Source organism: Mustelus asterias, chromosome 3, assembly GCF_964213995.1.
Source record: "Mustelus asterias chromosome 3, sMusAst1.hap1.1, whole genome shotgun sequence".
Classification (NCBI taxonomy): domain Eukaryota; kingdom Metazoa; phylum Chordata; class Chondrichthyes; order Carcharhiniformes; family Triakidae; genus Mustelus; species Mustelus asterias.
The window spans coordinates 145,667,870-145,685,742 of record NC_135803.1 but is presented as its reverse complement, the minus strand read 5'-3'; the positions used below and the strand labels follow the sequence as shown (position 1 = coordinate 145,685,742).

Here is a 17,873-nt window from a genome sequence, read left to right as displayed (position 1 = left end):
ACTGTACAAATTTAAGGAAACATGCTGTATGCGAGAATAATTGCCTCCCAATATTAAAAAATCCTTTATTTCTATCTTAAATTAAGTTGTCAGGTATTTAAAATAACAACTTGTGGTAAAACTATTTTTTAAATTCTGGGAGTATCTTTAAAGCATCCGCACAGTTTATTAATATTGCACAATTTGTGGGGTGTGACTGGCTTGGCCACCATTTATTGCCCCCCCCCTCCCCCAAACTGCCCTTGAGAAGGTGGTGGTGAGCTGCCTCCTTGAAACACTGCAGTCCATGCAATGCCCACATTCAGTGAACAAATTTTAAAAATTGAATGCAATTTCACACAGTAATTTCTCTGGTATTAGGACATGTAATAAAAATGTACAGTTGAGTTCAGACTAGGATTGCCACAACAGATTATCCAGTCTTTGAGCGGGTGTTCATGAACCAAGTTTGTTTATTTTGTGTTATAAATTTAACTTCTACATTTTCAAATCCCTGCTTGGCTTCACTCTTCTCAATCTGTGTAACACCCTTGAGTGTTACAAACCCCCCCCCCCCCCCTCCCCCAAGATCACTGCACTCCTCCAAGTCTGGCCTTTTGCACATTCCTGATTTTCATTGCCCCACCATTGGTCAGGTCATCAGCTGCTAAGGCCCTAAACCTTGAGTGACTGTGTCTCTCTACCTCTCTCTTCTCTCAAGATACTATTTAAAACCTACCTTTCCTACCAAACTTATGGTCACCTGTCATAACATCTTACGTGACGCGGTGAAAATTTTGTTTGATGACACCTCTGTGAAACACCTCAGGATGTTTTACTACATTAAAGGTGCTACATAAATACAAGTTGTTGTTATTTTGAGAACATATACTCTGAAGCATTAAATAGTGATGTTAAAATCAAATACAGCATACCAATTTTCAATAGTCAAACCATAATGCCACCACCTGTTTCAGTTTTGAGCTTGCAAAAGGCCAACGATGGATCACCACCAGCAACAGTAGCAGTTCAAGGTCGTCCATAAGAACATAAGAAATAGGAGCAGGAATAGGCCATCTAGCCCCTTGAGCCTGTCCCGCCATTCAATAAGATCACAGCTGATCTGATAATGGTTTAGTTCCACTTACCCACCCGCTCCCCATAACCCTTAATTCCCTTATTGATCAGAAATCTATCTACCTGTGACTGAAACATATTTAGCAAGGTAGCCTCCACTGCTTCAATGGGCAGAGAATTCCAGAGATTCACTACCCTCTGAGAGAAGAAGTTCCTCCTCAACTCTGTCCTAAACTGACTTCCCCTTATTTTGAAGCTGTGTCCTGTAGTTCTTGTTTCCTTTCTAATTGGAAAGAATCTCTCTGCCTCTACCCTGTCTAGCCCCTTCATTATCTTATATGTCTCTATAAGATCTCCCCTCAGCCTTCTAAACTCCAACAAGTACAGGCCCAATCTACTCAATCTCTCCTCATAAGCCAACCCCCTCATCTCCGGTATCAACCCAGTGAACCTTCTCTGCACTCCCTCCAAGGCCAATACATCCTTCCGCAAATAAGGGGACCAAAATTGCACACAGTACTCCAGTTGCAGCCTCACCCGTACAACTGCAGCAAGACGTCCCTGCTTTTATACTCCATCCCCTTCGCGATAAAGGCCAACATTCCATTTGCCTTCTTGATCACCTGCTGCACCTGCAAACTGAGTTTTTGTGATTCATGCACAAGGACCTCCCAGGTCCCTCTGCACAGTAGCGTGTGGTAATTTTTCACCATTTAAATAATAGTCCATTTTACTATTATTCCTTCCAAAGTGGATAACCTCACACTTGTCAACGTTATACTCCATCTGCCAGATCCTCGCCCACTCACTTAGCCTATCCAAATCTCTCTGCAGACTTTCCGCACCCTCCACGCAATTCGCTTTCCCACTCATCTTTGTATCATCCGCAAACTTTGTTACCCTACACTCGGTCCCCTCCTCCAGATCGTCTATGTATATGGTAAACAGTTGAGGACCCAACACCGATCCCTGCGGCACGCCACTAGTCACCAACTGCCAACCAGAAAAGCACCCATTTATTCCAACTCTCTGCTTCCTGTTAGATAGCCAATCCTCAATCCACGCTAACACTTTACCCCCAACTCCGTGTACCTTAATCTTCTGCAGCAACCTTTTGTGAGGCACCTTATCAAAAGCCTTCTGGAAATCCAAAAACACCACATCCACCGGTTCCCCTCTGTCAACCGCACTCGTTACATCTTCATAAAAATCCAGTAAATTCTTCAAACACGACTTTCCCTTCATGAATTCATGCTGCGTCTGCTTGATCGAACCATTTTTTTCCAGGTGTCCTGCTATTTCTTCTTTAATGATGGATTCCAGCAATTTCCCAACTACGGACGTTAAGCTAACCGGCCTGTAGTTACCCGCCTTTTGTCTACCTCCTTTTTTAAACAGTGGCGTCACATTAGCTGTTTTCCAATCAGCCGGCACTTCCCCAGAGTCCAGCGAATTTTGATAAATTACAACCAACGCATCCGCTATTACTTCTGCCATTTCTTTCAGTACCCTGGGATGCATTCCATCCGGGCCCGGGGACTTGTCTACCTTTAGTCCCATTAGCCTACCAAGCACTACCTCTTTAGTAATAGTAATCGTTTTAAGGACCTCACCCCCTACAGTCCCACGACCATCAATTTTCAGTAAGCTATTTGTGTCCTCTACCGTGAAGACCGACACAAAAAACTTGTTTAAGGCAGCGGCCATTTCCTCGTTTCCCATTATTAAATCCCCCTTCTCATCTTCTAAGGGTCCAACATTTACTTTAGCTACTCTTTTCCTTTTTATATATTTGTAAAAACTTTTACTATCAGTTTTTATATTTTGTGCTAGTTTAGTTTCATAATCTATCTTTCCTTTCTTTATCGCTTTCTTAGTAGTTCTTTGTTTTTTAAAGCTTTCCCAATCTTCTAATTCCCCACTAGTTTTAGCCACTCTGTACGCATCGGTTTTTAATTTAATACTCTCCTTTATTTCCTTAGTTACCCACGGCTGGTTATCCCTTTTCTTACATTTCTTTTTTATCACAGGAATATATTTTTGCTGAGTACTGAGAAAAATCTCCTTAAAAATCCGCCACTGTTGCTCAGCTGTCCTACCAACTAGTCTGCGCTCCCAATCTACATTAGCCAATTCTGCCCTCATCCTATTGTACTCCCCTCTGTTCAAGCAGAGGACACTGGTTTGGGACCCTACTTTCTCTGCCTCCATTTGTATTAGAAATTCAACCATATTGTGATCACTCATTCCAAGAGGATCCCTCACAAGATGATCATTAATTTTACCTGTCTCATTACACAGGACCAGATCCAAGATAGATCGCTCCCTCATAGGTTCTCATCTGGGCCACCAGGAACTTTGCTAGTAACTAGAGATGGGTATTAAAAACATCAATTGCCCACATCCCTAGATGAGAGTGGGAGAAAACAAATGAGGAATATAAATCAAAACAAATCCCAATTTCCACTCTGATGTGAAACATCAAGTCATCAGCTGGAGTCATATCCTCAGGTGACTGCCAACGCGCAGTTTGCACATTCCCCCCGTGTCTGCGTGGATTTCCTCCGGGTGCTCCGGTTTCCTCCCACACTCCAGAGATGTGCAGGTTAGGCTGATTGTCTATGATAAATTAACCCTTAGTTCCAGGGGGATTAGCAGAGTAAATACTTGGGGTTACGGGGATTGGCCCTGGGTGGGATCGGCCCTGGGTGGGATCATGGTCAGTGCAGACTCGATGGGCCAAATGGGTTCCTTCAGCACTGTAGGGATTCTATGATTAAGTTGATCCTTGGAGCCAGTTCTCCACTTTCCACAACATCATAATGTAGACCCTTGAAAAACAAATTAGGGGCAGGATTTTCTGGCCGTGCCCCACCCCGGGACAGAAAATTCCCACACGAACCTTTCGATGGTCCGTGAAATTGTCCATCCTACCCATGATGATTCCCGCAGTGGGCAGGACTGAAAGCTTTAACGTTAGGTCTACATTTTTGCCTTTGGGACGAGTGACTGGATTTGGCATAATTAAGCTTAGGGCAGATTCATGGGCAATGGGCTTTTAGAATCCAATTTAATTGTAGGCCAGCATAACAATTTTTCTGATCCACTGAAACTTCTCTGAAGAAACTAAGCTATCTTCTAAAATGTTCTCCAAAGATCATCTTTCTGAAAAGAAACAGGAATGGGTTTGTGCCCTTGTTACATTGCAATTGTCCCAGAGTCTGATTTTAAGGGGAAAATTCTCTGGCACATATTGCTTGATCAATGGTGCCAGACACAAGGAATCTGATAAAACCACATCATGCATTGAAATGCCAACCTTAATAAAGAAAGTAATGCACACTCTCGCTGAATGCTGGAAAGTGCTGGTAATGAGCACTGATAGTAGCTATTATCACTTATTGCCTTAAGTGACGATGGTTGTAAGCACCTATTGGGCAGATACCTGTCAGAGCAAGTCAATATTTTGTTTGTAACGTCCTGGTATAAAAACATCTGCAAAAATTGCTGGAGCTACAAATTTGCGTTCTGGAGCAAATCCAAAAACAACTCGCACTATGGGAACCTGCACTGGTAAAACAATTAAAACTAATGAACACAGCTGATAACACCTAGCTGCACTTCACCACCACCTCTCTCGACTCCTCCACTGTGGCTCAATTATCAGGCTGCTTATCCGACATCCAGTACAAAATGAGCAGAAATTTCCTCCAATTAAATATTGAACATCTCAAGCCATTGTTTTCTGTTCCCACTCCAAACAGCAATTTCTCGCTCCCAACTCCATCCCAGTAAGTGTGAGACTAAACAAAACTGTTCGCAACCTTGATTTATATTTGACCCCAAGATGAGCTTCAGGCCATATTCATGCCATCATTAAGATTGCCCATTTCTACTCCTTAAATTCACCCAATTACAGCACTATCGCAGCTCATCCGCTGCCGAAATCACATATTTATGACCTTTATATCCAGATTTCACTATTCTAATGCACATCCAGCTGGTATCACACATTCTAACCTTCATAAGTGTGAGGTCATCCAAAACATTGCAGCCCTGTGCCAACTCATACCATGTCCTGTTCACTTATCACCCATCACCCACGCTCCTAGTCAAGCAACAAATCTATTTTATAAATTCTGATCATTTTCAAATTCCTCCATGGCCTTACCCTTCCATATTTCTGTAATGTCTTCACCCATCTAATTCGGGTCTCTTTAGCAACACAGAATCTATTCTTTCCATCAATGGTTCCCATGTCTTCAGTTATCTTGGCTCCAAACTGTAGAATTCCCTTCCTACATTTCTCCAACTCTCTACCTCCCTTTCTTTCCTTAAGGCACAGCTCACAGCCAAAGCTTTTGGGGCTCTGGTCTAATACCCCTTTACAAAGCTTGGCATCATATTTTGTTTTAGAATGCTCCTGTGAAGCATCTTGAAATGTTTCATTAAAGGTTCTATGTCAGTTTTTCTTGCAAATTACATTCTTCTGATCAATACAAATTACTGCAAAATCCAGTGCTATAATGAATGCATTTAACCCGAATGCAGAAATGGTCGATCGGAGTTCCTACCCAATCTGTTTTTCCTTCCTAATCTTTTTTCATTCTTGTCACAGAGTGTCATTCTGAGTACAAAGTGTTCTTACAAGCATTGTGTCTAATGTAATGGTTGTACTGGTCTCTGTTGCAGGTTCTGACCCATGTATGGGTTTTGGAAGGCTTTTAGTCTGCAAGAGCGCTCTGCAAGCAAGGTGCGTGCGTGAGTTACTCATGTTTTCATGATTACTGTTCTGCTGAGTTACTGATAAACTTTGTTATTTCATTATATAAAGAAGATCCTTATTTTAAACAATACATTCAACCACCCTTATAGTGGTCTCAAGTTGCCGCAACTCCCTTTGCAGGCTGCTAAGAATTTCAATAGAATCTGACAAGATATACTTGTTGACTAAATGACAGGAAACCAATAGACTCTACAAATTCTGCTCGTCTCTCTGGTTAGATGCTATAAGTGGACTTCTGTGCCAGGCAGAGGGTTGCATAAAAATGAATATTAAAATAAATATTTTTTCATCAATGGTGAAGACAGGCTTTGCTGCAAAGTGAGCCAAATGTTAAGTGTGTGTGCACCCTCCCCCCCAACAAACGGGAACAGTTTTGTCCCCATCGCCGTACAAAAGATCAGTTCAAAACAAAACTCCCATGCAAATACGAGGAACAATCATGAAAGCCACTGTACAGTTGGGAGGATCCATTTTTTAAAAAAAAGAAAAATTTGCTTTGAAATAATGCTTCTCAAAATTAGCAGACATCTTAAAGTGCTTTATAGCCACTGAAGCGCTTTTGAATTGTAGCCACCACTGTACTATCAGAAACTTGCACAAAGCAAACTCCCACTCCCAGGTGATAATGACCAGGTCATTTGTTCTTGTGTTGTTGATTACAGGGGATAAATACTGACCAAGACACCAGGAATAAACAGCCTTGCTCTTCTTCAAAAACAGAATCTATTACACCCACACAAGCAGGTAGACTGGGTCTTGGTTTAATATCTCACCAACATCTCTGACAGTGCAAGTAACCCTCAGAATTGTATTGGAGTGTCAGTCACGTGTTTTCTTTTCAGTACTCAAGGCCTGGAGTGCAACTTGGATCCGGAGCCTTGTGACTCAAGGTGAGATTGCTACAAGGTTGAATTACGGTTGACACATTTGCCATCCACCACATAAACCAGCCAATTGACAACATTATGAGTTTGAGGTACAATATGATTGAACTGCACAAAGCACTGTTTTACAGGTGCCAGTACTTTCACAGCCAAATCCTAAGTGATGAGCAAGGTAAAACCATTTTGCTGATTTATATACAGGCAGGCAGTTTACTAAATTTACTAGCAACCATGGATTTTTTTAAAACCAAATTAATTTCCTCTTTATGTTTCCAGTAACTGTCTGCTTCAGTGATGCCTTTCAAAACCTATCTGGGTGGTGTGTGTGCTGCCTCTGACAGTGCTGTTTATATTCACAGCTTATTGACTTTAAAAGACATTGTCAACAGCAAATTGGAAATATAAACCAAGGAGGAGCTAAAGCAGGGTGATTCCTTTTAAACAATTACATATCACTTGAATCAAATTCCCTTCCTTTCCTGCAGGAAGGCACACTGCTTCTACTCAGCTTCACACCCAAACAGCACAGCCAGGATGAGCAGAAAGTGTAGGGAAATCCTAAGAAGCATCTCACCCAAACTTGTACCACTCAACCAACCTGTTTGTAAATAGGACTTTATAACTAAACCAATCTGTTTGTAATGTATATGTGACTTGGAAGAAAACGTAGCTGGCCTGATTAACAAGTTTGCGGAGATTGGAGGAGTTGCGGATAGTGATGAAGATTGTCAGAGAGTACAGCAGGATATAGATAGGCTGGAAAATTGGGCAGAGAAATGGCAGATGGAATTTAATCCAGACAAATGCGAGGTGATCCATTTTGGTAGGTCCAATTCAGGTGGGAGCTATAAACTAAATGGCAGAACCATCAGGAGCATAGACACACAGAGAGATCTGGGAGTACAGGTCCACAGATCCTTAAAAGTGGCATCACAGGTGGAAAAGGTGAAGAAAGCATATGGCATGTTTGCCTTCATCGGCCGGGACATCCAGTATAAAAGTTGGCAAATTATGTTAGTTATATAAAACGTTGGTTAGGCCACATTTGGAATACTGTGTCCAATTCTGGTCACCACACTACCAGAAGGATGTGGAGGCTTTGGAGAAGGTACAGAAAAGATTTACCAGGATGTTGCCTGGTATGGAGGGTATTAGCTATGAGGAGAGATTGAATGAACTGGGATTGTTCTCCCTGGAAAGACGGAGACTGAGGGGTGACCTGAAAGAAGTTTATAAAATTATGAGGGGTATAGATAAGGTGAACAGTTGGAAGCTTTTTCCCAGGGCAGAAGTGACAATTACAAAGGACACAAGTTCAAGATAAGGGGGAGTGGTTCGGTGGAGATGTGCGGGGGGAGATTTTTAACACAGAGGGTAATGGTGGCCTGGAATGCACTGCCAAGTGAGGTGACTGAGGCAGATACATTAGCGACATTTAAGACTTATCTGGATAAACACATTAACAAGCAGGGAATAGAGGGATATAAGCAGTTGGTCTACATAGGACAACATGATCGGCACAGGCTTGGAGGGCCGAAAGACCTGTGCCTGTGCTGTAATGTTCTTTGTTCTCTTTGTTCTTTGTTCAATCCAAAAATCACAGAAGGATGACTTTTTGATTTGATTGCTTCAATGGATCCAACTGATCAAAAGGACTCTCCAACTCTGACTCATTAGAACATAATGTGGAGATGCCGGCGTTGGACTGGGCTAAGCACAGCAAGAAGTCTCACAACATCAGGTTAAAGTCCAACAGGTAGCACAAGCCATAAGCTTTCAGAGCATTGCCCCTTCATGATGGCTTGTGCTACCAAATAAACCTGTTGGACTTTAACCGGGTGTTGTGAGACTTCTTACTGTCATTAGAACATAGCCAAGTCATTAACAGACTGATTTTTTGAAAGTTTTTAGTTCGCAAACAGAAGTATGAATCGCTCCTGTGCAGAGAAAATGAACAGATTGCTGGGATGTGAAGGGACCAAAAAATTTTTTTCATGTATTTACCTTCCAGAAGTAAAGCATTCTGCATAATTCTGCCAATGGTCTGAACTCATTCTGCATTTCCTGATCCTAAATTAGCATGAATCAGAGGCTACTGCATTAAGCACACAATATACACTTCTGGATTTTGTTCATTACCTGTCGAGATATGCATTAAAAACTAGCCATTGTAGATCCCTGCATGTCTTAAAAGGCTTCCTGTGGGTAAAGTGTTTATTATTCACAGCATTGAAAAAGATTACAGCTCCTGTAGCTTAAAGTTTTGGCTCACAACACTTGCCACCAGCACTTTTAAATATTAAAGTAGCTTATTTTCAGATATAGGCGGATCCTGTAAACTGCTCCAATGGTGTGCCAAGAACTATTACACCAGCATTCAAGCTGCATTTTGCTAGCATTTCTATGAACTGCAGCTGAAAGCAGTCAATTTAGAAATCTCCACACCACAGCTTAGTCCACTGGATCATTCAGCAATTAACATTCGTTGTTATATTTTTCACGAGAGAGAAATTTGAATTATTGCTCAATATTGGCACTGGGTAGATTACAGTCAGTATACTGATTATAAAGGAAAACAATTTATGATCCTCTACTTGAACCAGGAATTATTATATTGTATAGGTAGATACAATTACACTTCAATTCATTGTGTGTTCATCTAGGGTTGACTATTTCCCATAAATAAAATCACAGTGGGAGAGGGGATGAGTAAGCCAGAAATGTTTTTGTCAATGACAGTACTTGTCAGCTCAGCTCCTATTAGAAAACGACCATATGTCCATAGATGTTAATTATTTACTTCAATCGCCACATTTATGGTTTTATAGTCCCATTCACAGTCTGTGAAAGCCTCTCTGTGAAACAAAGGACCAATGCTACAGCTATAGAAACCGATGGGCGTTTTGTCCAAAGGTACTTTCCTAATCTATTCAGCGTGTGGTTGGAGTTTGGGGTTCACTAACTTACTCTATTGCTAAATCTTCAATAATTTCTCTGGTGGCCATTAAAAAGCAAAACTGGTTTGTTACAATCAAATTACACTGTATTCCACTCATTTGCTCTCCACCCAATAACCTGAGTGAAACAACCTTGCAACTTGTGAACCAACACAAAGCCAGTATTTTTAACGTCTTTTCCCCCAACCCATCTCATTTATGTGGGGATATGGTTTTGAGACCATTAGTTACCATGTTACACTTCAAACTAGCTAACAGGTGCAAGTGGGCACTTCAACACCAAGGATCACAACAGACAAGCCCAAATTTGTCCACACCTGACATCTATACACATAGAAACTTTCCAGATCAGTGACCAGCCATCAAAAGCAGGAATCCTTGCTGTTTTCTCCCGCAGCTCAGGGCGCAGAAAGTCATCGTTTTGCCCCTCCTCGACTGAGCTTCCAACAGTTTAACTCAGCACAAAACAAGTGTTATTTCCAGCGCAGCTGCTAAAAACCCCTGTTAAAGGGTTAAAAGCACTTCATTTTGTCAACTGTGGCTTAGTTGGCAGCACTCTTGCTTCTGAACGGAAGGTTATGGGTTCAAGTCCCTCTCCAATACTTGTGCATAGAAAGTCAAGGCTGACAACCCAGAGTAGTACTGCACTGTTGGAGATGCTGTCTTTCAGAAGAAAGACAGAACAATGGTCTCCTCTACTCTCTCAGCTAAACATAAAAATCGCATTGGACTATTCTGAAGTAAAGGGTGGGTGGTTTCCCTCATCTCCAGGCCAATATTTATTCCTCAACCAACATCACCAAACAGATTACTTACCACACTGCTGATTGTGGGAGCTTGCTGTCCACTAATAGGCTGCCATGTTGGTGCTTTATTGGTTGTACTTTGACACTTCCAGGGGTTGTGAAAGACATTACATAAATGTAAGTCTCTTTTCATTGTTGACATTGAGGTAGGCTTACGTTTTAAATGAAAATAGTGGGAAAGTGTTCCATTAACACCAGCTAGTATATGCCTCCAATATTAATCAATTATTAATTGACAAATTACTGGGTAAGTAAATAGGAAACAACACAAAGTACGAAGACAATTGGGTCTAGTGTTAGGAATTTCACACATCGTAATAGTTTACAGAGCAACCGATGATATAAAATTTTCCCCGCATCAGCACAACAGTAAAACATTCACCTACACTTAAGATAATACCAACCTATAAACTCACTACTGAAGTGATAAAACATTTTCTACCCATTGGAGAGCAACACAATACTTAAAATTGCAATGAACATCACCATCAGGGCCACTTCATGATAAATAAAACCTAGAAACTATGCTGTACAACTTCATTTTTTATTTTGACTACTTGTCTCACCAGCAAATGTTGAGGAGATCACAAAAGGATCGACTCAAGAGGCGGAACTGACATTGATGGTGAAGGGAAATGAGTTTCTGCACAGATACAGTCATTAATTCATGTATGCTTCAGCAATCTGGTCATTTCAACTGCATTGTTAATTCAACTCTTCACACAGTCATCCCAGTATCATCACTCATTGTTTAAACCAAAAAGGTTCAAACATTAACTGAAGAAAATGGAGAAGGAACAATTTTAAGTAATTTCTAATTTATAGTCTTTCTTTAAAAAGGAGATTCTGCTGATGATATTTGCTCTTAGCTCAAGTACTTTGACTTTACAGCTTCTCATTTCAGTATCTATCTCCTCTTAACGGCTTGCTTTATGCAAAATTATTTCTTAATTCAACATGAATTATTGGGCTGCAATTTTTTCTCAATATACAAGAATACTTGCTGGTCATACCTGGAACTCAAGAAACTCAACTGTGTGCACAATCTGCTATTTCATTTGAAAACAGATTGTGCTCCCCTTCCAAATGGTTGCTTAAGGGATTAATTCAGCAGTTTTTTTTTGATTCAGTCCCTACCTTCCAAATTTCTCTTTGAAAACAGTATGCTATCCTCCTTTGACCATGGGTTTCACAACAGCGGCCGTCAAAACCACACCATAACCACTGAAGCAGCAGCCATGATTCAAGACGTAGTCCTTAGACAATGGTTGTTTGTCTGGCATGTTCCTCCCTCCCCCCCAGCAAGATCACAGAAAAACTTACATATTGCCACCTCCAACCAACTCTAAGCCCAAAAATCACCCAGCATCATAGCAAAAGAGGCAACTAAGTTTGCCTGACAAATCATTTGGACCTTGAAACTGACACTTTTGCAATTAGCATAGAATCATAGAATGGACTAAACACTCAACTATATTATTTACCAAATCATATTTTTGTTAAACAATATTCACTTCTACTACTCAAGAAATTAAGGTGTCCGCTAATGAAATGTCTCACGTCCTGGAATTTAATATTCCATGAGCTACAAAGTTCCATTTTAATATATTTAATCAAAATAGAGTCAGAGATTTACAGCATGGAAACAGGCCCTTCGGCCCAACTTGTCCATGCCGCCCTTTTTTTAAAAAAAAACCCTAAGCTAATCCCAATTGCCCGCATTTGGCCCATATCCCTCTATACCCATCTTACCCATGTAACTATCTAAATGCTTTTTAAAAGATAAAATTGTACCCGCCTCTACTACTACCTCTGGCAGCTTGTTCCACACACTCGCTATCCTCTGTGCGAAAAAACTGCCCCTCTGGACACTTTTGTATCTCTCCCTTTAAACCTATGCCCTCTAGTTTTAGACTCCCCTACCTTTGGGAAAAGATGTTGACTATCTACCTTGTCTATGCCCCTCATTATTTTATAGACCTCTATAAGGTCACCCCTCAGCCTCCCACACTCCAGATAAAAAAGTCCCAGTCTATTCAGCCTCTCCTTATAACTCAATCCATCAAGTCCCGGTAGCATCCTAGGAAATCTTTTCTGCACTCTTTCTAGTTTAATAACATCATTTCTATAACAGGGTGACCAGAATTGCAAACAGTATTCCAGGTGTGGCCTTACCAATGTCTTGTACAACTTCAACAAGACATCCCAACTCCTGTATTCAATGTTCTGATCAATGAAACCAAGCATGCCGAATGCCTTCTTCACCACTCTGTCCACCTGTGACTCCACTTTCAAGGAGCTATGAACCTGAATCCCTAGATCTCTTTGTTCTGTAACTCTCCCCAACGCCCTACCATTAACTGAATAAGTCCGGCCCTGGTTCAATCTACCTAAATGCATCACCTCGCATTTGTCTAAATTAAACTCCACCTGCCATTCGTCAGCCCACTGGCCCAAAATAGTTTTCTCCTCGCTCCAAAGTACAGACTAGGTTGGGTGGAGGGGCAGAATAAATTATCCTGGAGCACCAATAATCAAAGTACTGAGAATGTGCTGTGATAATTATACATTCTGGTTCTATTCCTCTATATCAATGCACCATCCCTAAACGAGCTACCCAACATCATTGATGAAATCGTGGTAACCAAAATGAAATGAAGAAATTTAAGTACAGAGCAACATTAAATTATTTTCATTGTTAGATTATTCCATTATCTCAAAGTGCAACTTCATTTGGTGAAAAGCAGATACACAAAAAGATAATGATGCAGAGATTTTACTCCCCCCCCCCCCCACACACACACAACAAAATGTTATCTCAGAAGGCCTTATTAAAATAGATGCATTTAGGGATCGAGATCTCCCTGTAGATTCAGATGCCGTTTTGCAAGTGCTCATTATGTTAGTGATTTCCATTAAATATCTTTCACATTGTATACATTGCATTTTAATTACTGCACCAATTTTACTTTGAAATTTCATTTGACAACATTCAAATTGTAAACATCCTAAACCCAAACCACACAAGAGACTAATTAGCACTAGTGCTGTCTCCAGCTGCACTGGAGACAAGCCACAGAGGAATTCACTGCACCTCTAAGCCCATCCTTTCCATTTCTTTAGCTAATTAAGTTTACCCATTTACCAAATTAACATATGTTGCAAACTGAATATGTTGTAAAGAATTGTGAAGGGAATTTGTATCTCACTCACTGGCATTATCAATTAAACTGAACACAAAATAAAATTGAAATATCTATAGTTTTAAAATGCATAATAAAATATTTATAAATATATTTGTACACAAAATAGCTCACTAACAGATTTTGGCATTTGAGTATAAAAGTGACTTTTTTCTAAAAAGCTGAAAAGTACAATGTTGTAAAAAAGTGATTTATAGACAAAATATATTTTATCCACAAGTTCATCATGCCAGAGTCATGCTTAATACCAACACACAGCAGATTTAGAATGTATTCTTAAAGCACAGAATCACAAGATTTTTGTGTCTATTTTATTTTTACAGTTCCTTTTCAGCATAATTTTACCCCAAAACACGTTCATTATGTACCAAAAACTGTATACTAGGAATGCATTTTACGAAATATTGTCATTATGAATGTTTCATCAAATGGACTCCCTGTCAAGCCCATGACCATGGAGACCCATGACCCACATAGAATTACAGTCTACAACGTAGAAATAGGTCACTCGGCCCAATGGTTGAGGTTGGTGTTTATGCTGCACATGATTCTTCTCCCACCTTATATCATCCCATTCTATCCTTCCATTTGTTTCTCCCTCATATACTTACCTAGTTTCACCACAAATGCATACATGCTATTAGCTTCAATCACGCCTTGTGGTAGAAGGTTGCACATTCGAGCCACTCTCTTGGTGTACAAGTTTGGCTCAATAATGGATTTATCGGTGACTATCTTATATTTATGTCCACAAGCTTTGGTCCCCCCCCACAATTGAAAAAATCTTTATGTCAACTCTAATGAACTCCTCCATAGTGTTAAAGACTTCGATCAGATCACCTCTCAATTTTCTTGTGAAGAGTCTCAGCTTGTTTCATCTTTATTGATATTTGCATGCTCCCAGTGCTGGGATCATCCTTGTAAATCTTGCTGAAAGTTCTATCCCCTTTTTGTAACCTGGAGACCAGAACTCTGTCTTCTCTTGAATTATATTTCTCCAAAAAAATCCAGAGATTTGTGTGCTTTTTCTGATGGATTTGTTAACCTACTTTCAATGCATTTGTGAATCTCACTTCCTTTGGACTGGTGTTCCAAGGAGAGGTAGCTTTCCTATTCCTCCAACTAAAATGCAATATTTCACACTGATGTATTCAAGCTGTTTTCAATGCTGAAAATATTTCATGTGCAAATATCAGTTCATGTAACAATAATCTTCAATTTCTCACATCTCAATTTTTTTTACTGTTTTTTACAACAGTGATCACAAACATGACCAGATAAATTGTTCACAACAGGAAATTACATGATGTGCCACAACACCACAAGTATCACCTCACCCTCTGTGAAGATGGTTCCACACCCAAAAGGGGCTTTTTTTGTTTTCTGCTCAAAATCAGTTTGTTAAAACTGTCAGGTCCGTTTCTGTTAGAAACAGAATACCCAAAGGGATTTCTGGGTTAACGTTTAAATTACACACCCCGGAAGACCCGTAAACTCTCAAAATCATTTCCAGCCTTCCTTCCACACTTCTGCTTCCACACAGCCTCCATTTGAGGTTATTTTCTCTGGAGATTCCTGCATTTTCATCCTTACTCCATTTTTAAATGGGGAACATTCTGCAATGCTACATCAGTGTGCACACAGGGTTGTGTGCATAGTTATATAACAGGCGCTATATAATTGCAAAGTGCAGCTTCAATTAAATGTAATTTCTGCCCAGTTGATAGTGACACTTTGGGGTTATATCTCCGTCAACCAGCAAGTATTTCTCCCTGGACTACAGCATATTAAGCTTTCATTTTTCAATGTGGTTTTATTTCAAAGTAATTATAGGGAAATGTATAAAATTAATTTTGCTGAATGTGCAATTAAACAGACTCAAGCAACAGGCAAAGCGAGCAGCTTACAGTTGTGAACAAGCTCTCTATATACACTCTTGCTAATGACAGGCAGCCGCTAAAACATCATCCCCATTGAATTGCTGCTCTCGCCTTGCCCACACTGAATGAACATTGATCTCTCCGGATGGATTCCTCACACACCGGATCCAGGCTGAGGCTGCTGGTAAACTGAGAGTCGGTGTGGGGCCCAGCTCCCCTCACTCCTTCCTTCCCTTTTTGTCTGAACTCTACGTCAACAGCACGAACCCTATCGTCCAAGTTCGCAGGAGAGAGAAAAAAAAATGCACTGAGAGATTGTCATCGAAACCCTGACGACATCATCCTACAGCACGGCAAGCCAACTAACTCTACACTAGTCAACTCCTAAACCACCCAATATCGGTGGGAAAATCCACTCTCAAATATCAGAAGTGTTCGAATGACTTCAGATTTCTAGAGCAACCTAAACAGTTGTGTCCCCACCCCCCAAAGCAACTGGTCAACCCCATATTACTTCCTGCATTTGTGTCTGCAGTTTTACTTGGGGAGGGGTGTGGAAGCAGAAATCAAAAGGCTAAATCAATCCCAACACACCAGAACTTATTAGCGATCCTGCTCCAAATGTCTGCATCCATTTAACACGGTTTATGAGTAAGGACAGGAAGAGATTGCGGAGAAACATTGCATCCAACTTCATCTACACTGTTTCAAAATCATGTCCTTGCGGGGGTTCGTTGAATTAAGAAAAAAATCTATATTTTAATGAACATTGGAGGGCCTGCTGTAAAAAAATACCTCGCTTCGTGCAACTTCCGTTATTTTTTTATCACCCTTCCCCCGGAGGGGGGGGGGGGGGAGAGAGAGTAGAAATTTTCTCAGGGAGTGGTTTAAAAAGACACAATAAGATTTGGGGGCCATGGGTTTATAGCTCGGGTACAAAGTTACACAGTGTTGTCCCAGTCTCTCGCTAACATGTAGCGACGCCCCAGCCGCATCTCGGAAATGTGAAGCTGCCGGGAGGATGAGAGGGGAGAGGAGAGGATCCAACTCACCCAGAAGAAGCAACTTCACCTCCCGAGCCGCCTTCTCGCCGTCCTCCCGGAGGTTTTTATCAATCATTTTGGAGCGCTCGGCAGCCGCCTTGTCCTCAGCGCTGATGGTACACCCCATGGCCAGTGGATTCAATCTTTTGTTTGTTGGCTTCGTTGTGTGTGTGTTGGAGAAAAAAAAAAGTTCACCCTTCCCTTTTAAATTTCTCGATCCTTCAGCCTGCGCCAAAGTGGGAGGAAAAAGAAAGGATCCACACGACGTCTCCAAAAAGTAAACTTTTTAATTCTTTTCTTTTTTTTCGCTCTCCCTTCTTGAAACGTTTCTTCTTTTATTTGTTTTTTTTTCCCCCTCGGGCGAGTTTGTGCTGCAGTGGTTTTTTCTCCCCCCCCTTCTCTCTTTTCAATGCAGCCAGCCCTGTGTAAGGGAGTGAGTGGCTGGGGAAGCGCTCGCTGCTCCACCACACCCCGCTCCTGCTCCAACTCGCACTGGCGCCCGGATGGCACTAGGGGGAGGGAGGGAGGCGGCCGCGGTGCGCGCTGGGAGTTGTAGTCCCCCGCCCCCTCTCCCGCCAGCCTCGCCCCTCAGCCCGGGAACTACAACCCCCAGCGTGCCCCGCGGCCCGCACCTCCCCCGCTCACCAAGCAGGTAGCTTGATTGACAGTCTGGGGGGGTGTTTTTTTGTTTTAAATTCTTCTCTCTTCCTCCCCTGCTACGGATGGATGAACCGGTCAGTGGTTGGAGCTGGGCATCTGGTATTTCTATTATATGCAAACAAAAAATGCATTTATTAGCCATTGTTTCACTGCTTCAAAAACAGAAAATGCTGGAAAATCTCAGCAGGTCTGGCAGCATCTGTGGAGAGAGACTAGGGCCCTTCACAGATGTTGTCTCTACAGATGCTGTCAGACCTGCTGAGATTTTCCAGTTTTTCTATTTTGTTTCAGATTCCAGCACCCGCAGTATTTTATCTAGTTTCACTGCTTTTGATTGACTTTCAGCTATAGGCGTTTCTCACTTATTTTACATTCTGTGCACGTTTTCCTCAACGCTGGTGTTATTTTTCATGCTTTGTTTTTGGTGTTTAGCATTCACTGCCCTTTCGTTTTCGTGTTATTGTGTTTGTCCTGCAGCAAATCGAGTGACTTGTTGCTACACAACGGTGCTGACAGCAGGAAGGCGACGACATCCCGGGAACGAGCCAATCCCAAGTTCCAGCAGCGTCCCTAACCCAGCGCCAGCAGAGGAATCGAT

General features: G+C 41.4%; 1 protein-coding gene across 1 annotated transcript in view; it reads right to left on the bottom strand.

Annotated features, from left to right (window-relative positions):
- Positions 1–17,109, bottom strand: part of LOC144491691 (guanine nucleotide-binding protein G(i) subunit alpha-2) — a 238,866-nt gene extending 221,757 nt beyond the window's left edge. Inside the window, exon 1 of the mRNA XM_078209874.1 lies at positions 16,625–17,109. Coding sequence (XP_078066000.1) covers positions 16,625–16,742 — 118 coding nt within the window. The 5' untranslated portion in view covers positions 16,743–17,109. The remainder of the gene's footprint in view (positions 1–16,624) is intronic.
- Between the last annotated feature and the right edge of the window lie 764 nt (positions 17,110–17,873).